The sequence below is a fragment of the Micromys minutus genome, assembly GCF_963924665.1.
Source record: "Micromys minutus genome assembly, chromosome: 13".
Lineage (NCBI taxonomy): Eukaryota > Metazoa > Chordata > Mammalia > Rodentia > Muridae > Micromys > Micromys minutus.
Window position 1 is genome coordinate 638,994 of NC_137982.1, and position 25,415 is coordinate 664,408.

The following is a 25,415-nucleotide window of genomic DNA, read 5'->3' on the forward strand; positions in this document are numbered from 1 at the left end:
CAAAATAATTGCCTTATTTTCCTTTTAGAAAAATCTAATGACGGGTACTCTGACAACTGACAGACCATCTGAAAACTGGGCCCAAGCATGACAAACACAGTGTCAGCAGATGCTGCCCTACCTGCTCCCCTCTCTTGCTAAACCACTGGATTATATCCGGCCACCTCCTTATTATGCCAGACTCCTTCCTGGGGGAACTACCAAGGTCCAGCTACCAAAATCTTCTACTTGGCCACAATGACTAACAAGTCCAACCAGAACCTACCAACTCATTGTAGCCCATTCTAACCTGACCTTCCCCCTTTTCCCTTTAAGTTATTCTTACCAAGCCATTTACTGCTGTTTCTGCCCAATTTAGATGCAGCCACCTTGTGTTTCTCTGTCTTGCTTAATAAAATTGCTGTTTGAGTATGTTCTGTGTCTAATTCATTGTCAGAAGGGAGCACCCCAAACGTGAGCTCATCAGGCTTCCTCTTCCTATAACAAGAAGATGGCTTCCATCTGCTGAGATGTGAGCAGGCAGTCCAGGAGTCCAGGCTTTGCTTTAGCTAAAACTTGTTGGTGAAGCAATATGCATATTGGCTGGGAGAGGGTGGAGCATCCACTGGAGTCTGCCCAAGATGACTTGTATCAGTTTCAAAGTGACAAAGGACTTAGAGCATAGTCTTCTCATCCACCCTGCACTTCCTGTAGGTTCCTAGTAGGATCAGTATTCTAGTACTTCAGTTTATGTCCCTTAGTCCAGTCATCCACCCTGGGGAAATCCCGTAGTCTCTTTTGTCTGTCAGGTTAAGATCTGTGACTTATTTCCTGCTGCTCTCCCAGGCCTCGCAAGCCTTCCCTTTCCACAGTGCTCTAATTGCCATTTATTCCAACATATGCTTAGCAAGCCCTCCAGCACACGGAACCAGCAATTATCTAAGGTGCCCAGCACTCCTAGATCCACTGAGACATAACCTCCTCCCTTCATGTTTTGGATAAAAGGCCTGGACCCTAGCAGAGCTTGCCAGAGAAGCTGAGCACAGCTGTGGCTGTAGCTCCACGGTGTGCAGACACATTCCTCTGCAATCAGGTTAGAGGGCACACTGTGGCTTTCAGCCATTGCCCAGGATCTCTTATTGCATGGCTCTGGCCTTGGTGCTTTCTGTCCCCTTCTACCTCAGACGTACCTGTTAATTACAGTAGATGCTTCCTTAGACAATAAGCTAAGTCTAAGGATAGCTTGGTGACACTTGGTTTAGAGAGTCTGCATGGAGTCACTGTTAAGCTGCTCATCAACTCCTCTAACTTGGGTCAAACTGTGACTTAAGAGTAACTCTGTGTTTTCCCTAGGGTCAGTCTGCAGATTGGCAACTCAGAAACAGCATCACCATAATGAATAAGGAAAAAGGTAAAGATCATTTTCATGAAGGAGCAAAAGATTAGAACGGGGAGATGTTCGGTGCCTTCCTACTTAAATCTCTGCACTTACTTTCATTACAGAACTAAGTGCAGCAACACCTTCGTTTATACATATTCAGGATCTTAGTAGTCGTGTATGGGTTCTTCACAACAATATCCTCACTGCAGTCCCAAGAAAAGAGCAAACAGTTCCAGGTGAGTAGCCCTGGCCCTTAATGGCAGCCTTTCATTTTACCAAACTGGTGTTAACTGGCCGTATCTGAAGAGAAACTATGGATAGTTTGTACCAGAGGGCAGTCATAGTCTTGGACAGCCAAGGGAAGGGTCAAAAAAAGAGAGGTAGGTGATCCTGGGCGGGGGAACGGGGCTAGGTTGAGGAAATGGTGGAAGACCTTTATTTCTGTGAAACTTCAAAGAGTTAAATAAAAGTAAAAGGTTGACGAGATAGATTTTTGAATCCATGAGAAGTTTTCTTCTATAATGGAGTTACACAAAGGAGATGCCTATCTGAGGCAGCTGATGTATGGCCGGGGGACAGGAAGGTTAGGGAGAAGATTCTGCCTCTGTTTCATTGTGCTGAATTTGGAGATGATGCTATGGAAGTGTGGACTGAGCTCTGCCCTCTGCCTTGCACTCACAGTCACTGTGACCATACTCCCATGCCAATATCTGGACAGTCTTGAGAAGAACAGGGGGGATCCCATGTACCTGGGAGTGAAAATACCTCAGAGTTGCCTGATCTGCACAAAGAATGGGGAGCAGCCTGTGCTACAACTTGGGGTGAGTTTAGAAAAGAAGGAGCTACTCTGTCCTGGCCAGGGGAAAAGACCCCCACCTTTTCACAAAGCACCCACTTAACAGAAACTCTGATTTTCAAATCTTTTAAGAGCCATTACCAGATTATCCTTATATTGATCCCATATTGACACTGGGTATATTCCTTTATCTCTCCCTCACATTATTTTTAAGATATAGACTCTCATGAAATCTGGAGCTTACCAACTAAGCTAGGCTGGCTGTGTTAAAAAATAAAAAGAAAGGACATTTAAATTGTCACAGAATGAATGAGTTTAACTTCTAGACAAAATTTCACTAATAATTTTTTGTGAAAAAAATATAAACTTCTGTAATGAGCATATTAGTGACCTTTCATTATTGAAAAAGGCAGTTTAAACTATGCCTGTGGGCACCATAATGTTTACTTTAACCCTTTCATGTCATAGGCAGATGCTCAGTTTTATGAATAAACAAAAAAGAATGATTTTAAACTAGAAAATCAGTTGTCAAGATCAAGATACTTTGGGTGGTGTGTTAGCTCCTATGAAAATGGCTCTCATAGACTCACAGCAAGTAATATTATTGGAGGCATGGCCTTGTTGGGTTAGGTATAGCCTTGTTGGAGGAAATTTGTCTCAGTCTTCCTCCTGCTGTCTGTAGATCAAAGTGTTGAACTCTGAACTCCTTCTCCAGCACCATGTCTGCCTACACAATACCATATTTCTCACCATGATGATAATGGACCAAGTCTCTGAAAGGATAAGCCAACCACAATTAAATGTTTTGCTTTATAAGAGTTGCTGTGGTCATGGTGTCTACTCACAGCAATGAAATCCTAACTAGAACAGGTGGTTACAATTGGAGGCAAGAATGTGCCATTTATCTAGCAAGTGAAGGGCAGGGACACTGCCTGCAGGGATCAACCTACAACACATGAAATGATTTCCCCTGACAATAATGATGTCCACCGTGCTAAGATAAAGAAATTTTGCAAAGATAATGTATTTTGCTCAAAATTTATGCTAGTATGCAAACATTCTTTGACCATCTGTATTTGTAGAAAACAGGAAGTGAATGGCTAAAACAGTGATATATAATCTACAAAACCTGCCAATTTATTGTTTAAAAACATCAAGAGTGACTGAGATGGGCAGTGGTGATGTATGCCTTTACTCCCATCAACTGAGAGACAGAGGCAGGCAGATCTCCAAGTTAGAAGTTATTCTGGTCTACAGAGTGGAGAGAGAGTAAATGGGGGGCAGCTGGACTGGACATAATAACACCTGCCTCTGATCTCAGCATTGAGGCTATCCAGAGAGAATTTGTCTCAAAATATTGAAAATACAAACAATTGAAATTTTGTGTCCTAATGTTTTTACTATACTTTTAACATGTATTTAGAGCATATGATTCTCTAAATAAGAAAAAGAAGTCTCCAGGCTGCTTTAAAAGGTGGAGACTGATGTTAAAAAAAAAAACAATGAAGAGTTCCCATGATGACATTTCTTCCTGGGATCTCGTTGCCCACCAGAACGGGAATATAATGGAAATGTACCACCAGAAGGAACCTGTAAAAGCCTCTCTCTTCTATCACAAGAAGAGTGGTACAACCTCTACATTTGAGTCTGCAGCCTTCCTTGGTTGGTTCATCGCTGTCTGCTCCAAAGGAAGTTGCCCACTCTTTCTGACCCAAGAACTGGGGGAAACCCTCATCACTGACTTCGAGATGACTGAGGTGCATTAAGGTCAGTCTTGTAATGGGTGCTGCTTCCCAAGCAGAGACCCTCACCTTAGCTTCCACCATTGTAGCTCTCAAAACCCTTCCTTCTTACATGAATACTGTTATCCTGACCCATCCTTTAAGGGGAGGAGGCTTTGCTCATATCAACCTACAAATTAGACTCATCTGGGAAGCAAAATTTTTGCTTGAGAAAATATCTCCATTTTATTGGCTTGTCAGCAAGTCCAAATGATCTAAATGCTACAATGATCTTCATTAGTGATTGACATTGGAGGGTCCAGACCACTGTGGCCAGTGCTATACCTAGGTGGGTGGTCCCAGGGGGTATAAAAAGGCAAGCTGAGCAAACCACATAAATAACTCAGTATTCCTCTGTGGTCTCCACTTCCAATCTAGCCTCAAGGTTCCTGTCTGGAATTCAACTGACTTCCCTCGGTGATGAACCTGGTACCTGGAAACATAAATTGAAATAAAACATTTTCTTGCCAAATTGTTTTTGGTAAATGTTTCATCACAGCAATGAAGAAGCACAGACACATGTACCCAATTTTCAGAGATAGAAAGCAGATTAAGGAGTAATGCGTAGTAAAGCTTAATCCTAAAATACAAAGAAAGAATCTATTGCTGGCCTTTTAACTCAAGGTAAATTGGTGCCCTCCAACATATTCATGCAAAGATCTAAGTGCTGGTGTAGGCTGTGGGGAAAACGTTAGTGCTATACGAGGCTTCTTTGTCATGGTCCTGTAGTTAAATCATGATGCCATCACAGAACTAATGAAAAGACCTCTTGATATATACCTCCTGGTATTATGTAAGCAAATATATAAATGGCGACCATCTGTGTTCACACTTCTGGGTTTTTAGACACATTGCTCTGTGGCACTCTCTCAAGATATCTCAGATTCTAACAAGAAGAAGCAGCCAAAGACATCCCCAACAAAATGCAAAACTGAAAAGAAAGCCAAGCCCTCCCTGGGCTGTTTTTCATCGACAGGTGGATCAAAACCTGCTTGAATGTTTGCCTTGGCTTCTGTGGTATTTGAATGAGAATGCCCTCATATATCTGCATGCTTAGTCCCTAACTGAACTTTTTGGAAGGACTGGGAGGTGTGGCCTTTTTGGATGAGGTGTGTTGCTTTGAGATTTCAAATGCCCATACCAGGCGCAGTAGTGTTCTTTCTGCCTGCTGCCTGAGGGTCAAGACGTAAAGCTCTCAGCTCTTGCTCCAGTGCCATGTGTGTCTGCTTCCCACCGATGATAACAATGTACTAACCCTCTAAAACTGTAAGCAAGAACCCCAATTAAATGCTTCTCTTTATAAATGTCGACTTAGACATGGTGCCTCCTCACAGTAATAAAATGGTAACCAGGGCAGTATCCCTCAAGTGGGCTGGGACCAGAATGTGTAAACCAAATAGATCTTTTCCTCTCCAAATTGCTTTTGGCTATAGTCTTTGTAAAAGCAGTAGAAAGCTAATTAACACAACTGCTATGCCTGCCCAGTCCGTACACAGGTACTTGAGCAGCTGCACTGTTCTTCATTCCACCCCCTCAGCTCCAAGTCTCTTAGCTTTTAGAACTAGCAAGATTTCTAAACATGGTGATCTCTTCCAAAACCAGATTCTTCAAAGAGCAAATATGGGATGACTAAGAAACAGGATTCCACTAATAAAAATTGTATTCTATATTTCGTATTCTATGGAGATGCATAACTGACTTCAAACCCTACCATGCCCTGCCCAGCCCTGCCCTGCCCTGCCCTGCCCTACCCAGCTCTGCCCTGCCCTGCCCTGCCCTGCCCAGCCCTGCCCCGCCCCGCCCTGCCCTGCCCAGCCCTGCCCTGCCCTGCCCCACCCCACCCCGCCCCACTCCGTCTGATGGTTGGTTGTATCTTCATCTGTATTGGTCAGGTGCTGGTAGAACCTCTCAGGGAACAGCCAACCAGGTTCCTGTCAGAAAGCCCTTGTTGGCATCAGCAGTAGTGTGGGAATTTGGTATCAGGAGATGGGATGGATTCCCTAGGTGGGGTAGTCTTTGGATGGCCTTTTTTCTGTCTCTGTTCCAATTTTCTCCGTTTTTCCTTGAACAGGAACATTTCTGGGTTAAATTTTGAGATGCAAAATCTTTCAACTCCTTTAATTCTTTCTCTAACTTCTCCTTTAAGGACTCCATTCTCAGTTCAAAGGTTGACTGTGAGCATCCACCTCTGTGTATGTCATGTTCTGGCAAAGCCTCTCAGGAGACAGCTATATCAGGCTCCTGTCAGCATGTACTTCTTGGCATCAGCAATATTGTCTGGGTTTGGTGGCTGTATATGAGCTGGATACCTCCAGACGGATTTCCAGGGTGGTTGTACCAGCTTGCAATCCCACCAGCAATAGAGGGGTGTTACTGTTTGTCCACATCCTTGCCAGCATCTGCTGTCACCTGAATTTTTGACCTTAGCCATTCTTATTTGTGTGTAGGATTAGCAAAGATCAGAGTTCCCAGCAACTAAACAACTACCCAGAGAGTACACATAGACTGACCCATGGCTCCAGCTACACATGTAGCAGAGGATGGCCTTGTTGGACATGAGTGGGAGGAGAAGCCTTTGGTCCTGCCAAGTCTTGATGCCACAGTATAGGGAATGTCAGGTAGAGAGGAAGGAGGAGATGAGTGAACACCCTCACAGAAGTAGGGGGGATGGGATGGGGGTATGGAGGGAAATCCTGGAAAGGGGATAACATTTGAAATGTAAATAAAATATATCCAATAAAATTTTTTTGAGATGCATGGATGGTCTCATCCCTCATCTGGGGATCATGCCTATCTACTGGAGGTGTTCTCCACAGTCTTTATCTTCCCCTTGGTGGGTATTTCAGCCAAAGTCATCACCATTGACACCTGGGAACTTCTCACTTCCCTTGAGTCTGGGACTTTCTAGTGGCTACCCCCAGTTCCCCATCACTCACTGATACATGTTTTTATTCAATTTCATAAATCTCTGTACTTCTGTCTCTTCCAATACATGTTCCTGACCCCTTTTTGCTCCCCTTCCTATTTCCACCAGGTCCCTCCCTCTCTCTACCTCCTGTAATTATTTTGTTCCTCATTCTCTGTAGGATTGAAGCATCTATAATTTGGTTTTCTTCTTAAGCTGCATATGGTTTGTGGGTTGTACCACAGGTATTTTGAGCTTTTAAGGCTAAAATCCACTTATCAGTTAGTACATACCACGTGTGTTCATTTGTGTCTGGGTTACCTCACTAAGGATGATATTTTCTAGATCCATTCATTTACCAGTGAATTTCATGAAGTCATTGTTTTTAATACCTGAGTAGTACTCCATTGTATAAATGTACCATTTTCTGTTTCTGTTCTTCTGTTGAGGAACATCTGAGTTGTTTCAAGCTTCTCAATGCAATAAATAAGGCTGCTATAAGCATAGTGGAGCTTGTGTCCCTGTTGTATGTTTGCGCATCTTTTGGGTATATGGCCAGTAATGGTATAGTTGGATCCTTAGGTAGCACTATGTTCAATTTTATGAGGAACAGCCAGACTGTTTTCCAAAGTGGTTGTACTAGCTTGCAATCCCACCAGCAATGGAGAAGTGTTACTCTTTGTCTACATCCTTACCAGCATCTGCTGTCACCTGAGTTTTTTATCCTAGTCATTCTTATTGGTATGAGTTGAAATCTCAGAGTTGTTTTGATTTGCAATTCCCTGATGACTAAGAATTTAAACATTTCTTTAAGTCCTTTTCAGCCATTCTATGTTCCTCAGTTGAGAATTCTTTGCTTAGCCTTTTACCCCATTTTAAATAGGGTTATTTGGTTCTCTAAAGCCTAATTTCTTGAGTCATTTATATATTTTGGATATTAGTCCTCTATTAGATTAGGTTTGGTAAAGATTTTTTTCCCAATCTGAGGGATGACGTTTTGTCTTATAGAAATGGTTCAATTTAATGAGGTTCCATTTATCAATTGGGATCTTAAAGCATGAGTAATTGGTGTTCTGTTCAAGAAATTGTCCCTTATGCCAATGTGATAGAGGTTCTTTCCCACTTTCTCTTCTATTAGATTCAGTGTATTTGGCTTCATGTGGAGGTCTTTTTGAGCTTTGGACAAGTAGATAAGACTAGATCAAACTGCAGTCTTCTATATGCTGACTACTGATTGAACTAGTATTATTTGTTAAAATTTCTGTCTTTTACACCAAATGATTTTGGCTTATTGAGTATAAATCAAGTGACCATAGGTGTGTGAGTTTATTTCTGGCTCTTCAAATCTATTCCATTGATCTACCTGCCAGTCTCTGTACACTATCATGTCATTGGCAAAGAGTGATGTTTTTATCTCTTCCTTTCCGATTTGTATCCCCTTGATCTCCTTTTGCTGTCTAATTGCTCCAGCCAGGACTTCCAGTACTATGTTGAATAGGTAGGGGGAGAGTGGGCAGCCTTGTCGAGTCCCTGATTTTAGTGGGATTGCTTCAAGTTTCTCGCCATTAAGTTTGATGTTGGCTGTTGGTTTGCTGTATATTGCTTTTATTATGTTTAGGTATAGACCTTGGATTCCTGTTCTTTCCAGGACTTTTAACATGAAGGGGTGTTGGATTTTGTCAAATGTTTTCTCAGCATCTAGTGAGATGACCATGTGATTTTGATCTTTGAGTTTGTTTATATGGTGTATTACATTGATGGATTTCCTTATGTTAAACCATCCCTGCATCCCAGGGATGAAGCCTACTTGGTCATGATGAATGATCGTTTTGATGTGTTCTTGGATTCGGTTTGCAAGGATTTTGTTGAGTATTTTTGCATCAATGTTCATAAGTGAGATTGGTCTGAAGTTCTCTTTCCTTGTAGGGTCTTTGTGTCGTTTCGGTATGAGGGATATTGTAGCCTCAAGAAATGAGTTAGGTAGTATTCCATCTGATTCTATCTTTTGGAATAGTTTGGAGAGTATTGGTGTTATATCCCCAATAAATGTCTGATAAAATTCTGCACTGAACCCATCTGGACCTGGGCTTATTTTGGTTGGGAGGCTTTTGATGGCTTCTTCTATTTCTTTATGTGTTATAGGGTTATTTAGATGGTTTACTTGGTCCTGGTTTAACTTTAGCATCTTGTATCTGTCTAGGAATTTGTCCATTTGCACCAGATTTTCCAATTTTGTGGAGTATAAGTTTTTGTAGTAGGATATGATGATTTCTTGAATTTCCTTAGTTTCAGTTGTTATGTCACCACTTTCCTTTCTGATTTTGTTAATTTGGATACTCTCTCTTTGCCCTTTAGTTAGTCTGGCTAGGGGTTTATCAATCTTGTTGATTTTCTCAAAGAACCAACTCTTTGTTTTGTTGATTTTTTCAATGGTTCTTTTTGTTTCTATTTGGTCTATTTCTACCCTGATTTTGATTATTTCTTGCTGTCTACTCTTTTTGGGTATATCTGCTTCCTTTTGTTCTAGGGCTTTTAGCTGTGCTGTCAGGTTGCTGATGTAAGCTCTCTCCAGTTTCTTTTTGGAAGCACTTAGGGCTATGAGTTTTTCTCTCAGTACTGCTTTCATTGCATCCCATAGGTTTGGGTATGTTGTGTTTTCATTTTCGTTGAATTCTAGAAAATCCTTAATTCCTTTTTTTATTTCTTCTTTGACCCTACTATCTTTTAACAGAGCGTTGTTTAGTTTCCATGTGTATGTGGGCTTTTTGTTGTCTTTGTTGTTGTTAAAGACCAGCCGTAGACCATGGTGATCTGAGAGGATGCATGGGAGTATTTCAATCTTCTTATATTGATTGAGGCTTGCTCTGTGTCCAATTATGTGGTCAATTTTCGAGAAGGTGCCATGGGGTGGTGAGAAGTAGGTGTATTCTTTTACTTTAGGATAATATGTTCTGTATATATCTATTAATTCTAGTTGGTTCAAAGTCTCTGCTAGTTTTGCAGTGTCCTTGTTCAGTTTCTGTTTCCATGTTCTGTCCATTGGTGAGAGTGGGGTATTAAAGTCTCCCACTATTCTTGTGTGGGGTGAAATGTATTTTTTGAGCTTTAGTAGGGTTTCTTTTATGAATGTGGGTGCTTTTTTATTTGGAGCATATATGTTAAGGATTGAGTTTCTCCTGACAGATTTCCCCGGTAATGAGGAAAAAGTGTCCTTCCTTATTTTATTTTTTTTTTTTTTTTGATAACTTTTGGTTGGAAATTTACTTTATTCGATATTAGAATAGCCACTCCAGCTTGCTTCTTGGAGCTGTTTGCTTGGAAGTTTTTTTCCCACCCTTTTACTCTGAGATAGTGTCTGTTTTTGTCTCTGAGATGAGTTTCCTGTATGCAGCAAAAGGCTGGATTTTGTTTATGTATCCAGTCTGATAGCCTATGTCTCTTTATTGGGGAGTTGAGACCATTTATGTTAATAGATATCAAGGAATAGTTGTTTCTATTTCCTGCCATTATTGCTTTTGTGGGTTGAGTTGTGTCTGTGTTTTTTTCTTCTTTTAGTTTTCTTGTTTAGGTGTTTTCTTGTTTTTACTAGGCTGTATTTTCCCTCATTGTATTGGGTTTTCCACCTATAATTTGTTGTAGTGCTGGGTTTGTGGTCAGATATTGTGTAAATTTTGATTTGTCTTGAAATATCTTCATCTCTCCATCGATGGTAATTGATAGTTTTGCTGGGTATAGCAGCGTGGGCTGGCACTTGTGCTCTCTTAGGGTGTGCATGATGTCTGTCTAGGCTCTTCTAGCATTCATAGTCTCTGTTGAGAAATTGAGTGTGAGTCTGATTGGCCTGCCTTTATATGTTACCTGACCTTTTTCCCTTACTGCTTTTAGTATTCTTTCTTTGCTTTGGGCACTTGATGTTTTTACTATTATGTGTCGGGAGGTATTTCTTTTCTGGTCCAAGCTATTTGGAGTTCCGAAGGCTTCTTTTATGTTCGTGGTCATCTCATTCTTGAGGGTAGGGAAGTTTACTTCTGTGATTTTGTTGAAGATATTTACTGTGCCTCTTAGTTGATACTCTTCTCCCTCTTCTATTCCTATTATCCTTAGGTTTGGCCTTCTCATTGTGTCCTGGATTTCCTGGACATTTTGGGTTAGGAGCTTTTTGTTTTTTGCATCTTCTCTGGCTGTTTTGTCTATGTTTACAATGTTGTCTTCTGCCCCCGAGATTCTCTCTTCCATCTCCTGTAATCTATTGGAAATGCTTGCTTCTGTGACTCCTGATTTCTTTTTTAGGTGTTCTACCTCTAGGGTTATCTCTTTTTGTGTTTTCTTTATTGTGTCAATTTCTGTTTTAAATTCCCTCTTCCATTTCTTCATCTCTTTGATTCTGTTTTCCTCTAGTTCTTTGAGTTCTTTGAGTGTTTTTCTTGTTTCCTCTTTAAAAGCTTCTGAATCTTTTTGCTTTTCCTCCCGTTCTTGTTTAAGTATCTCTCAGCATCTTGAGGTATGATTTCAGGTCTGTGTCTTCCTTTTCTGGAGTGTGGAATTCCGATGTTTGCTGTTATGGGAGAGCTGGGTTCTGGTGTTGCCAGGTTGTCTTGGTTTCCTTGGGATATACTCTTTCTCTTTCCTCTTGCCATTTTGTTGTCAGTGATATGTTCTTGCCTTTCCCTTGTATCTGGTCTGTGTCGCTGGATCTCCACTGGTTCAGGTGGCAGATGGGTCGAGCCCTGTTCTATGCCTCAGAGTCGCCGGGTGGGAACAGAAGTTCCTAAGTTCTGTTCCTGTTCGCTGGATCAGACAGGGCAGGGCAGGGCAAGGCAGGGGGTGCACTTTCCGTGTGCACTCCGCAGAGATCTCTCTGCTCCCTGGCAGCCCAGGTCTCCCACCCACCATTTGCTCAGCCTCCATTTCCATAATTTCTTTCTCAGGCCATTTATCTTTTGAGAAAAGCTACTGATTTGTTTGATTTGGTTTTATATCTAGCTATTTTGCTGAAGTTGTTTATGAAGGTGTTCTCAGGAAGATTTTTGGGTCACTTATGGGTACTATCATATCATCTTCAAATAGTGATATCTTGACTTCCTCCTTTCTAATTTGTACCCTTTGACTTCCTTTTCTTGCCTAATTTCTCTGGCTATATATTTGAGTACTATATCAAATAGATAGGAGGACAGTGTGCATCCTTCTCTTGTTCCTAATTGTAGTAGGATTGCTTTAAGCTTCTTTCTATTTAGTTTAATGTTGGCTATTGGTTTGCTGTATATTGCTTCTATTATGTTTAAGTATTAACTATGAATTCTTGATCTCTCCAATATGTTTACCATGAAGGGATGTTATATTCTTTTAAAGACTTTTCAGCATCTAATGAAATAATCATGTGTTTTTCTTTCTTTGAGTTTGATTATATAATAAATTACATTGAACCATCCTTCCATCCCTGGAATGAAGCCTACTTGATTATGGTGAATGATAGTTTTGATGTGTCCTTTGATTCAGTTTGTGAGAAATTTATTAGGTATTTTTACATCAACATTAATAAGGGAAATTTATCTGAAGTTATCTTTCTTTGTGTGGTTGAGGTATAAGTGTTATTATAACTTCATAGAACATACTGGGTAGTGTTCCTTCTGTTTCTATTTTATTAAATAGTTTGAGAGTTATTAGTATTATGTCTTCTTTTAAGGACTGATAGAATTCTGCACTAAACCCATCTGGGCTTTTGGGAGACTTTCAATGACTGCTTCTACTTTTTTATGGGACTGTTTAGATGGTTTAAAATGATCTTGGTTTAACTTTGGTACCTGGTATCTGTCTAGAAAATCATTCATTTTATCTAGATTTTCCAGTTTGTACTAGGATATGATGATTTTTTTTCAATTTCTCCAGTTTCTGTTATTATGTCTCCCTTTTCATTTCTGATTTTGTGAATTTGGATACTGTCTCTGTGTCCTCTAGTTAGTCTGGCTAAGAATTTATCTAGCCTATTGTGTTTATCTTCTCAAATAACCAGATAGTGATTTTGTTGATTCTTTGTATAGTTCTTTTTGTTTCTACTTGATTGATTTCAGCCCTGAGTTTGATTATTTCCTTCTTCCTCTTGGGTGGATTTGCTTATTTTTGTTCTAAAGCTTTCAGATGTGCTGTTAAGATGCTAGTGTATGCTCTTACAATTTCTTTATGGAGGTGCTCAAAGCTATGAGTTTTCCTCTTAGCACTAACTTTATTGTTTCCAATAAGTTTAGGTATGTTGTGCCTTCATTTTCATTAAATTCTAATAAATTTTCAATTTCTTTCTTTATTTCTTCCCTAACTAAGTTATCACTGAGTAAAGAGTTGTTCAGCTGCCATATGTATGTGGGCTTTATGTTGTTTTTGTTGTTATCAAAGACCAGTCTTAATTTATGATGATTTGATAGGATGCATGGGATTACTATACAATCTTCTAGTATCTGTTAAGGTTTGATTTGTGAATGACTATATGGTCATTTTAGAGAAGGTACCATGTGGGGTTCAGAAAAAGTTATATTCCTTTGTTTTAAGGTGAAACGTTCTATAGATATCTGTTAAATTCATTTGGTTCATAGCATCTGTTGGTTTCACTGTTTAGTTTCTGTTTCAATGAGTTGTTCATTGGTGAGAGTGGGGTGTTGAAATCTGCTGCTATTATTGTGTGAGGTTCAATGTGTGTTTTGAGCTTTAGTAATGTTTCTTTTACAAATGTGGGTGCTCTTGCATTTGGGGCATAGATGTCCAGAATTGAGAGTTCATCTTGATGGATTTTTCCTTTGATAAGTATGTAGTGTCCTTCCCAATCTTTTTCAACAACTTTTGGTTGAAAGTCTATTTTATTGGATATTAGACTGTCAGTAGCTTGTTTCTTGGGATGATTTTCTTAGAAATTTGTTTTCCAGCGTTTTACTCTGAGGTAGTCTGTCTTTATCACTGACTTGTGTTTTTTGTATGTAGCAAAATACTGGGTCCTTTTATATTAATCCAGTCTGTTAGCGTATGTCTTTTTATTAGGGAACTGGGCCCATTGATCTTGAGTGATATTAAGGAAAATGATTATTGTTTCCTGTTATTTTAGTTGTTAGTTGTGAAATTATGTTTTTGTATGTATCTTGGGTTTGTTGTGAGAAGACTAATTTCTTGCTTTGTCTTGGAGGTAGTTTCCCTTCTTATGTTGGAATTTTCCTACTTTTATTCTCTGTAGGGCTGAATTAGTGGAAAGATATTTTTTAAATTTTATCATGGAATATCTTGGTTTCTCCATCTATAGTAATTGGGAATTTTGGGTATAGTAGGTTGGGCAGGCATTTTTGTTCTTTACAGTCTGTATGATATTCACCCAATATCTTCTGGCCTTTAGAATCTCTATTGAGAATTTTAGTATAATTCTGATAAGTCTGCCTTTATATGTTACTTGATCTTTTTCCATTACAGCTTTTAATATTCTTTCTTTGTTCTGTGCATTTTGTATTGATTATTATATGATGGGAGAAATTTCTTTTCTGGTTCAATCTGTTTGGTGTTCTATAGGTTTCTTGTATGATTATGAGCCTCTCTTTAGTTTAGGGAAGTGTTCTTCTATAATTTTGTTGAAGATGTTTACTGTTTCTTTGAGTTGGGAATTTTTGCTCTCTTCTATATCTGTTGTTCTTAGGTTTGGTCTTTTCATTGTGCCCTGAATTTTTTGAATGTTTTGAGTTAGAAGCTTTTGTGTATTTTCTTTGTCCATTGTGTCAATGTATTCTATGGTATCTTCTATACCAGAGGTTTTTCTCTTCTGTCTCTTGTATTCTGTTGGTGATGCTAGCATCTGTGACTCCTGATCTCTTTCCTAGGTTTTCCATCTCCAGGGTTGTATCTCTCTGTTTTTTCTTTAATGTTTCTATTTTCATTTTTAGATACTAGATGATTTTGTTCAATTCCTTCATCTGTTTTATTGTGTTTTCCTGTATTTCTTTAAGATATTTATGTGTTTCCTCTTTAAGGGTTTCTACTAGTTGACCTGTTTTCTCCTGTATTTCTTTAAGGGAGTTACTTATGTCCTTATTAAAGTCCTCTATCATCTTAATGAGGTAAGATTTTAGATCTAAATCTTGCTTTTCAGGTGTGTTGAGACATCTAGGATTTGCTGTGTTGGAAGAACTGGGTTCTGATATTGCCAAATAGCACTAGTTTTTGTTGCTTATGTTCTTGTGCTTGCCTCTTATCATCTGGTTATCTCTAGTGCTAACTTGCCTGGCTGTCTCTGACTGAAGCCTTTCCTTCCTTTGAGTCTGTGAGCCTGTGAACTTCATTGTGTCAGAACTCCTTGGAGTCCAGCTGTCTCCGTAATCCTGTAATCCTGTGACCTGTGATCCTATGATCCTGTGATCCTGTGGTTCTGAGATCCTTGGTGTATCAGAGTTCTTGAGAGTCAAGCTGCCTCTGGGTGTGGGCAGAGTAGAGAGAGCCAGAGCCAGAGCTCAGGGTCTGATCTCAGGTGCAGGTTCCTTCATCCCCTGGATCTATTTTTTTCTGTTTTATTTTAAATGTTGAGTTCAGTTTTCACTGCTCTATAGGATGTAGACACATTCAGGATTTTCTTTTATTATATACACACATACACACAAAAAATCGTTTTTTGCAATTTAGTAGTTGATATAATAATTTATTCAGTACTGCTGGAATGTCAGGGAGTCAAAATCTACCTTTGCCTTCAGTGAAAGGCCCTATCAGGTTCTTTCAACCACTTCCTGTACTATAAAACTTCAAGAAATATACTGTTCTTTAACCTAAAATTTATTTCAATTTTTTCTGAAGTCACATGGAGTTAGATGCCACAATAACTAGGTAGTACTGTCTTCAACCACAGTGACAACTTGGCACTACAGAAGCTGAGCACAAAGCCACTGTTTACACATTTCTGCTAAGTAGCTCTTTTATATGTTTCCTAAAACTATTTATAATTGGATCTCTCAAGAAATATCTGAATTTTTCCTTGGTACACTTTTTAAACAATTGAAATACAATGATCTATTTTTTTAAAATACAATTAAGGATATTACCATATAACTTAGCAAGCAAGGCTGAGTTCAAAGAGCCAAGTGTCATTCAGGGATGACTTGGGCTGTTCCTAAGGGGAACAGTTCATAGGGCACTTTTAATTGGGTAGGAGTATGGTAGAGAAGCATTTAAAAAGTACTGTCTTAGGCAAAGGGGACTGCAGTAATCATAATTTTATGAGGTTCAGAGGACTCTGGAGGTTGTTTTAAAGGTTCTGCTGAAACAAAGGTTCATAAGACCTAAGAAGTGTATATCTTTCAGCTTTCTTTTCCCCGAGGGGTCTGGATCCCACAAGGGTCATCCATCTTGGTGTCTTTGTTGACTCCATCTTGAGCTAACAATTTGGGTCTGCCCAACAAGTATTATCTCATTCTTTAGTTAGAATTTTTCTATGACTGCTTGCCTACCTCAATTGTCTACTCTGTTTAAACCAAGTCTTTGTGTTAAAAATATTCACGTTTGCTACTTTCAGAAAATGATTATCACTAAATATAGACTATGCAAAACACACAGGTTTTAGATGGAGAGAAATTTTCCTAAAATTTTTCAGTTTGGAGGCACCTCTATTTTACATCCAAATTCCTAGAGCCACAGATAATTACATTTCCTCTAAAAAGGAAGGATTAGCTACTTCAACCAATTTGGTTTTTGTATTGATATTCATATTTAGAATGTTATGAGAGAACAAATATTGATTTCAATAACTCTTATTATAGATAACCTGAAGATTTTCACTTGACTCTTTTTATCCAAATTATGCCAAGACCAATTGGTCTCCATAGAAAACAACATCTATGGTGGGTTTTTTTTGTTTTGTTTTGTTTTGATTTTTATCAGAGAAAATCTGGAGATTGAGTTAGTGAAGACACATTTTATAGGGGCAGCATCATATCATTATATTTTAAAGGTTCAAAATTGCTTCACATGAATTCCATACTCCATACACAATGGTAATAGTGCAACTACCTTCTGTCAAATCCTTCCCATTTTCAGTCAATGGGATTTGAAGAAGAGCACTGGAAAGAGCTGGGAACCAGAGGTTGGAGAGCTTTCTGTACTCTTTGAAAGAGGTTTTGAGTGTATCTCCAGACACTAGGTTGACCCCTGGTGGCCTGCCCTAGGCTCTAAAGAGGAAAGACTTACTGGAAAGAATGATTCAACCCTAGAAAAAATGTCTTATCTGACTTCAGGGAGCTCTCATGTTCAGAAAGGAAAAGTTCCAAGTACCTGGTTTGGTAGAATCTGCCAAATGGTTCTTCCATTTCACTTCTTGTTTTCCTAATCTGAGGATTTTACTCAACTTCTTCCCTTGAGATGCTCTGAAGCTGACATGTTCCCTCCCAAATTGTCACCAGGAAGAAGCATTCTAGAGATGAGAACTTGTCATTTGCTCCTTTGGTCAAAGGACAGAAGCCCTACCTCAGCAATCAGAGCACAGGCTGCCTGTCCTAAGAGAAGCCACCAAAACAAAATGTATGAATAGCTGTATCTGGGTCCTGAGCACTTCTCATGCCAGGCAGCAGCTGATGGATATTCTTACAAAAATATCAACAGCCAGATTCTTTCCATGGGCAAGGGCCTTTGACTTCATGGGAACTGCTGCTTCTCTGGATTGACTTCACATTCCTATCCTGATGCAAACCCTGTCCACAGCACATATTCTGCTTTGATATTTAAATATTGCTTGTGGTAGTTTGAATATGCTTGGCCCATGGAGGTAGTATTAAAAGGTGTGGTCTTGTTGGAAGAAGTATGTCACTATGAGGGTGGGATTTGAGAGACCTTCCTTTTAGCTGCATGGAAGTTAGTCTTCTTCTGTTTGCCTTTGGAATAAGATGTAGAGCTCTCAGCTCCACCAGCCCTATACCTTCCTGGATGCTGCCATGCTTCCAGCCATGATGATAATGAACTGAACCTCTGAAACTGTAAGTCAGCCCCATTAAATGTTTGCTATGGTCATGTTGTCCCTTCATAGCAATGCAAACCCTAACTAAGACATTGCTTCACTTAAGTTTTACCTAAACACCACCCTTCTCTAAGTTCTGTAATGACTGTCTTCCAGCAGTAAGTAAACAAGTCAGACTTTCCTGGATTTCAGAGATGTCCCTGGTGCTGTTAAACCCAGACACCTTGGACTGTGATAATGAGGCCTGAAACCATCACAGTTGAATACTTGGTGGCATTTGAGTGTGCATGATATTGAACTGAATAATTAAACCACATTTGCAGTCCCAACTGATATTCCATTCTCCTTCACCAGCATTATCAAGATGCTTATAATTAGCTGGTACTTAAGGCTGAACTCAAATAGTAGGCCTATCCAGAGTGACAAGCTTTCATTAATATCATTGATTTAGGCTGTGGATCAAGAATTAGATTTTTGTTATATTAATTTATAGTCTCTTGGGAAGGGGTAGTAATATTTCACCCCACCATTGAGTTAAGCACCAATTAAGAATTAAGACAAAGGCTACATTTTATAAACTAATTCATTATCGAGAATGTGGATTCATTACAAGGGCCATGGAGGTGATAGCCAAACCCATCTGTGGACAGCTTTGCAGTTTCCATGTGTCCTGCCTCGTGAGCACAGCCCTCAAATCAATTGAAATAATAAAGAATAAGTATAGCTCTCTTGCTCTCTTGCTCTCTTTCTCCTCTCTTGTTCTTGCCTTCCTGCCCCCACTCTTTCCCCATTTCCTCCCTTTCCCCCTCTCTCCATGTGCTCATGGCCAGCCTCTACTTCTCTCTCTCTCTCTCTCTCTCTCTCTCCCTCCCTCCCTCCCTCCCTCCCTTCCTCCCTCCCTCCCTTCCTCCCTCCCTTCCTTCCTCCCTCCCTCCCTCCCTTTCTATGCCTCTACTACCCTCTTGTCTCTCCTCTTCATGCCCTGAATAAATGCTATTCTATAGTTTAAAAAACAGATAGGTATAATGTGGAGACTTTGTTTATGTCATTTGGTTCTCAATAAAAAGTAGGTAGACAACAGCCAGATCATGCAATGTGTTTCCCACAATACCACATAATATGTAAATTTGAGAGAAAAAGGGATAATGTCCATGTTTATGAAAGACTTGTGTGCATATAGCAACTCCTTTGTTCTTCGTGACACCAAAGCTTAGGAAAAGGATGGTGGATTTTACTTTGAGTAGGGCAAATCACACTAGTTTTTCATTAACATATTTAATGTTTAAGACAATCAACTTACAAAGAGGAAAAGTTTGCTTAAGTTCATACTTCCGGAGGTCTTGATTCATTTTACTGAGTAGTATATTCAAGAGATATTCATTAGGGATATAACAGAAACTGTGGTGGGGACTAGGAATATAGTGTTTAAATAGGCAAATATCCCAGTGACCAATTCCTTTATAAAGTAATGGGGAAAGTAAGGAAAAACAAGAGTAGACAAATACAGATGACCTGTGTAAAGAAAGACTGAAGATAATAAAATACTAGGGTAAAAGAAGAAAACTCAGGCATGGTGGTTAGAAGATGACTCAAAGGAGGTAGCACAATATAAACAAACAGTCCAGGTACAGGCATATGAAACAACACTGGGCATGTGAAAGCCTTGAGGCTGTGGAAAATGTGGCACCTTTGAGGAACTGAAAACTTGGCACAACTCTTAAAGGAAGATCTTCAGAGTGGGGATGCTGTGCCCAATTCTCTAGGTGAGGCTGCGAAGTGCATGTAGAGAGGCTAAGGGACTCTGAATGTTGGTAGTCATGTATAAGATGGGCTCAATGGGGATAGTGGAGGACCAAAGGCACCGCTCAGAAGATGACCCACAATCCAGTTGTGGTCGTTATTCTGTCATTTAGTGGTGATTGGCAGAGACTCTGCACAGAGATGGGTGGCATAATCTTTCAAAATGAACTTTCTGGAGTGTTGGGATTTAGGACAGGGAAGGATCAGTGATGACTGGTTTCTGCCTCGAGAAACAGAAAAAAACTGGGTGTGGGGATAGGTAGGTTGGGGAGCATTAAAATTCTGCTTACCACATACCTATTGATAAGCTGTGAAACAACACAAGTCAGCACAGTTCCAATTTGGAGTTTAGGAGGGAGTTCTGGGCCAAAGATAACTTGTTAATTTATACTTAGAATTTAAATTCATGGGAACAACTAGTACCAGCTAGCAAAATATTGTGAAAGGAGGGGGAATAAAGTGGCCTCAGAGCAGCTTCGGACTTTAGAAGTCCCATGAGGAAGAGTCAGCAAGAAGGATTGAGAGCTAAAATCCATAAGGTCTGGCAAAACAGGACTTAGTACAGAATATCTGGTCCATGGGTAAAATATGCGAGGGGAGTGGAGCTGTATCTAATCCTGTGTGAGGTGAAATGAGTGTTCTCCTCTGCTTTTTGAAACAAAGGTGTTATCAATGATGCTTAGAAAAGGTTTGAATGGAAAATTAGACAGGGAGGTCAGACTAGGGTGTGCTGAATAGTGGGTGCTTCTTAGTAAATGATGAGAAGATTACAGTAACAAATAACTATCTTCTATACTGAGCCAACAATACTCATAATCTAAAGTATGAGCAATGTTGGGCAAGAAAAAAATACCTTGAAGGTATTTAAATGGGAAAAGCCAATCTAAGACAGAGAGCACTCTTGGAAACAAAGAATAAACCTACTCCGACATCTCTCAGTTCCTCTTCTAAAGATAGTCTTGCTTGAAATGCAAGCTATGCAACTTTGAAAAGAGGTCTTCAGTATACTTGTTGTAGTTCTGTTTATGAAACAGCATACCTGTCTGTCTCTGAAGGGCCAGCTAAGCAGGTGTCAGTGCAATGAGTCTTTGAAAACTCGGCAGCAGCTGCAGAGAATGGATTAAAGCCATTCATACCCGAATGGACATCTATTAAACATATGGCTGAGTGGAAAAGTACATGCATATCATATCAACCATGGAAATGTATGTGAGTCAGTAACACACACACACACACACACACACACACACACACACACACACACACACACCCTTACAGATAAGCAAAGACACACAGAAAATCACTGCATTGTTTCACATTGAATTGACCGGCGTGATATCAACACATTATCAAGTCCCCACCAAGTGAAGAGAGAGATAAACTAGTGTTGGGGGGACACAATTTAGATTTATTTGGTGAATGTATGTTGAATAACAGTTGAAAATGTTTTAAAGAATTATCTCATTGACTTGTGTATATGTACATGTGCCTATGTGCATGAGTGTGCTTGTATGTAATGTGTGTAGCTGTGTGCATGCCCCACACACACACCACACCACACATATGCGTAGAGATCAGAGAACAACTTGCAGGAGTCAGTTTTGTCCTTCCACCGTGGGGATACTAGGGGTCAAACTCAGGTCACCAGGCTTGGCAGCAAGCACCTTCACCCTCAGCTACCTCACTGGCCCAACAACATTTTTAAACTAGAAAATTAAGGGTATTAAATAATTAACATTACATTAGCAAAGGTTCTAAGTTTTCAAAAGCTGAAATTCTTGCCATGTTCTTCATGGTTGAATATTTTGTAGTAAGATGACTAGCACATGGTTACCTGAGAGAAGATACTGGCAGTCATTACGCAAACATATGGTAAAAAATGAGGAGGTGGTGAAAGGGACACTCTTACACACTGCTGACGGAAGTGTAAGCTAGTCCAGTTACCATGGAAATGAGTATGTGAGTTCTTCAAACAAATAAAAAGTATATCTAGCCTGTGACCTAGCTCTGCCTCTCCTGGGTATTTCACCTGAAGAGATCCACGTTGACACATTACAGAGATACATGCACATTAGTATTTCTTGCAGCAATGTTCACAATATCTGAGCGAGAGAACAATTCTTTAGACATCAAGAAGAATAATGCTATGTAATTTGCAGAAGAATAAATACATCTTGAGATAATCAAGTTAAGCAAATTAAGTCTGTCTTGGTAGTCTCTAGATTTTTTTGGAGCTTACATACTTATTGCAATATATGTCATGAAAATAGAAGTGAACCTGCCATCTAATATAAAGGTCCAGGAGAAGGCAGTTAAGAACCAGGAAGACAGGAGGTTAGAGGCAGCATATGACCTAAGAAACTATTCTTGAGCAACAGTGCCCTAATCAGTGTAATTCTGTGAACAGCAGATGTCTAACAATAAAGCAGGAAGAGGAACTACCACTCCTCCAGGATGCTAGGACCACAAGCTCTTGCCTTGGAGAAATAACTTATTGTTGCCACACATTTTAAATTGACATGGACTAGTAATATTCATCTTTATGAGAGTATAGTGCGAAGTCTACATGCATTTGTACTTGTGTAGTGCCTACTTGTTTCTGGAACTACTTTCCATCCGTAAATGTTGCCCACAGGTGGCTTCTGGGCACTAGTGTCTTAGTGAGAATCCCTCCATTTTAAGTGAGTTAATGACCAGTTTCTTCAGCATATCCACCTTTCTCCTTCCTCATCAATAGCACAAATTGTTTTCTTTGCCTCATGTTTATATTGGATCATAAACAAAACCAAGATGCTCTTCTTGATCTACATGAGTGACAGAGGTATTCAATTTTAAGTTGCAGAGACTGTTTTGTTTTTATTTTTTTTATTCTCTCATGCATTACATTCCAACTGCAGTTTCTCTGTCCCTCCTCTGAGTCCCTCCCCCATCTTTCCTCTTCCACAGATCTATTCCTCCTCTCCCTTTCAGAGACAGAGAGAAAGCAAGACTCCCAGAAACAAGTTACAATAAGACTAGGCACAAACCCTCATATTGAGGTTGGACAAGGAAACCCAGTAGGAGGAAAGGAATCACAAGTGTAGGCAAAAGAGTCAGGAACAGCTCACACTTACACTGTTGGGAGTCTCACAAGATCACCAAGTTACACAATGATTGTATATGCAGAGGACCTAGCTCAGACCCATACAAGATCCATATTTGTCACTTAAGTCCCTGTGAGCCCCTATGAATCCTGCTTAGTTGATTTTGTGGTGTTCTCATGGTGTCTTTGACCTCTCTGGCTCCTAAAATCCTTTCTCCCACTCTTCTGCAGAGTTCCCCTGGATCTGCCTAGTGTTTGTCTGGGGGGTCTCTGCATCTTCTCCCATCAGTTGCTGTATAAGGTCTCTCTGACGCTGATTACAATTGAGCTAGGTAACAATCTATGAGTATAGCAAAGTATCATTAGGAATCACATTACTGACTTTTTTCCAGTTGTGTTTGGTCCCATCCTGGGTCTCTGAGCTACCCCGCCTCTGGTTACTAGCCATACAGGCAGTGTCAGGTGCAGGGTCCCTCTCATGGTGTGGGCTTCAAGCTGGACCAGTCACTGGTGCCCACTCCCACAAGTCCTGTGACACCATTACTGCAGCACATCTTGTTGTCAGGGCAGAATGTAGTTTGAAGGGTTTTATGGCTGAGACTTTAAAATGTGTTTTTCAACTAATAAATGAAATCAGATCTGAGAAAAGTAAAAGACATAAATTGATGCTACCACAAGCATATGGGAGGAAAGAGTAGATGGAAGGGAATTTGAGGCTATGAAAAGTATTTACACTCAGGTTGCTGAATGGAAGAAAATCAGGATGGAAGAGAAATAGATTATAACGGTGAACCTCCTTTCTAGAAACCCTTGAATCCATCCTGGAATTGAATATGATCACCATGTCTCCAGTTTAAGAAGTCAAAATAACATATGCATTTTTGCAGCATTAGAATATTTCATCACCTTCAGAAAAGAAGTCATAAGGACTTATGATTCAGAGACTGGAACAGGAGAAACTACACTATGATGCATCCTTTCTCCATCTGTTTTTCCCTTGTGAACAAATGCACATACACCGATTCTTTCCATAGGCTACAGATACTCATCAAAGTTTTCTTTCTCCTGCAAATCTTAGGGCATGGCTTTATGGATTTGCTTTCAGATGTTGACCATGTAGAAACCATATCCTTGAGCAAACAAGCACTGCTTCCTTCTGTTTGCATCCTTCACCATGGCGCCACCCTCACAGTTCCATATGGATGGGGTGCCTCTTTCCCATTCACATCCAGTGCCTGTGAGCACTGAGGAGTGACTGTTTATAGGAACAACCAAGAACTACACTGTTTTTCAATACCACTGGCCATTCTTTCCACATACCTCTGTGCTTACAAAAGTCAGAATCTTTGTAGTCTGCCCTGCTGTCTGTTTGACCTTCGTCATTGCAAGCACCTCCTAGTCACCCTTGGAGACATCTTGTTCTTAGTCCTGGCTCTGTCGTAGAAAAATATTGTCTCAATGAATTCTTCTGACTCCCCCTCTTATGCCACTCAAGTGTTGTGCACATACCTAAAAGGTATATGATGCAGGGGCTGGACAAAGTACAAACCCTCAGAACACTCTGAGAGGCAGGCGGGGAACACTTCTTGTGGGGGCCTTCAGAAATAATCTGTTCCGGCTGCACCCACCTTTTCCTGACATCTTTTCATGCCCAAAGCTAGCTGAGGTCACAAATATCATATTGAAAAGAAGGTAAGGAAATGAAATGAGATGCTAAAATGAAAGCTTTCTCTCTTTATATCTCTATGTTCCTTGAGTAGTTTACTATCTACTTAGACATTTCTTGGAGGTGAATGTCGCCCCTGCCATTGCAATGTAAGATCTTGTCAATATATTTTGACATTGATGCAAGATGCACAGTATGCTGTGATAATTTATTTTAAAAACATTTCTTGATGAATTGCAGCAGTCAAGAATAGTACAAGCCAAATCAAAATATATCCCCCCCCAAAAAAAAAAGAAAATTGTTAGGATTTCAAAGAAGATAAAGTGTTACCTTTGGCTGGAGAGATGGCCTCAAAATACTTCAGATATATGGTGTTAAGATATAACAGAGCCAGCTGTATACTTTTAATCCCAGCACTTGGGGAGCAGAAGCAGACAGATCTCTGAGTTTACAGCCATCCTGCTCTATAGGTCAAGTTCCAAGACAACTAAGGTTACATGTAGAAAACCTGTCTCAGAAGAAGGGGGAGGTTATGCAGTGATGTACATATCAGAGTCTCGTGTGACGTCATTAACTGAAATACAGATGTGAGAAATGTAGTACAGTGAACAGTGGAGAACAGAGATGTTTACTTTGGTAGAATCTGTTTTTGCTAGGGCATATTCTGAGATACAGGTGTGCATGTGTGGCAGTGAAAACTGGCTCCAGAGAACAAGAGTTGGAGCTGGGGAACTGAAGAAGGAAAATGAGGAATATAAATACAGGGAGGAGTTCTTAAGTGTATGACTCTGTCTTACTCCTATTGAGACTATCTGGGGAACAACACAGAGCATGTTGCAGAATTGTGTTGGTTAGGGATAGGAAAGAGTATCTGTCCCTGACCCCTTGCATGTATACCTGCCAAGGGTTCTTTATGTTTGTGCATGTGAGTAACAAGTGGGGCCTGTAACCATCCTTTTCCAGATGTTCTAGGGAACAGGAAGAAATAACCAATGTGACTGATTGGAATAAGTCAGATAGCCAACTGTCATAGAATACTTTCTTGAAATGATGGGACTAAGAGGTAAG

The 25,415-nt window shown here is 39.9% G+C and overlaps 1 protein-coding gene across 1 annotated transcript; it reads left to right on the top strand.

Annotated features, from left to right (window-relative positions):
• Window positions 1-1,374: 1,374 nt before the first annotated feature.
• On the top strand, window positions 1,375-3,922 carry IL36A (interleukin 36 alpha; the record flags this gene model as incomplete). Its single annotated transcript, XM_080927041.1, has 4 exons — window positions 1,375-1,390; window positions 1,483-1,596; window positions 2,042-2,181; window positions 3,710-3,922. 4 exons carry the CDS (start codon window positions 1,375-1,377, stop codon window positions 3,920-3,922), a joined length of 483 nt encoding a protein of 160 aa, XP_080783167.1.
• Between the last annotated feature and the right edge of the window lie 21,493 nt (window positions 3,923-25,415).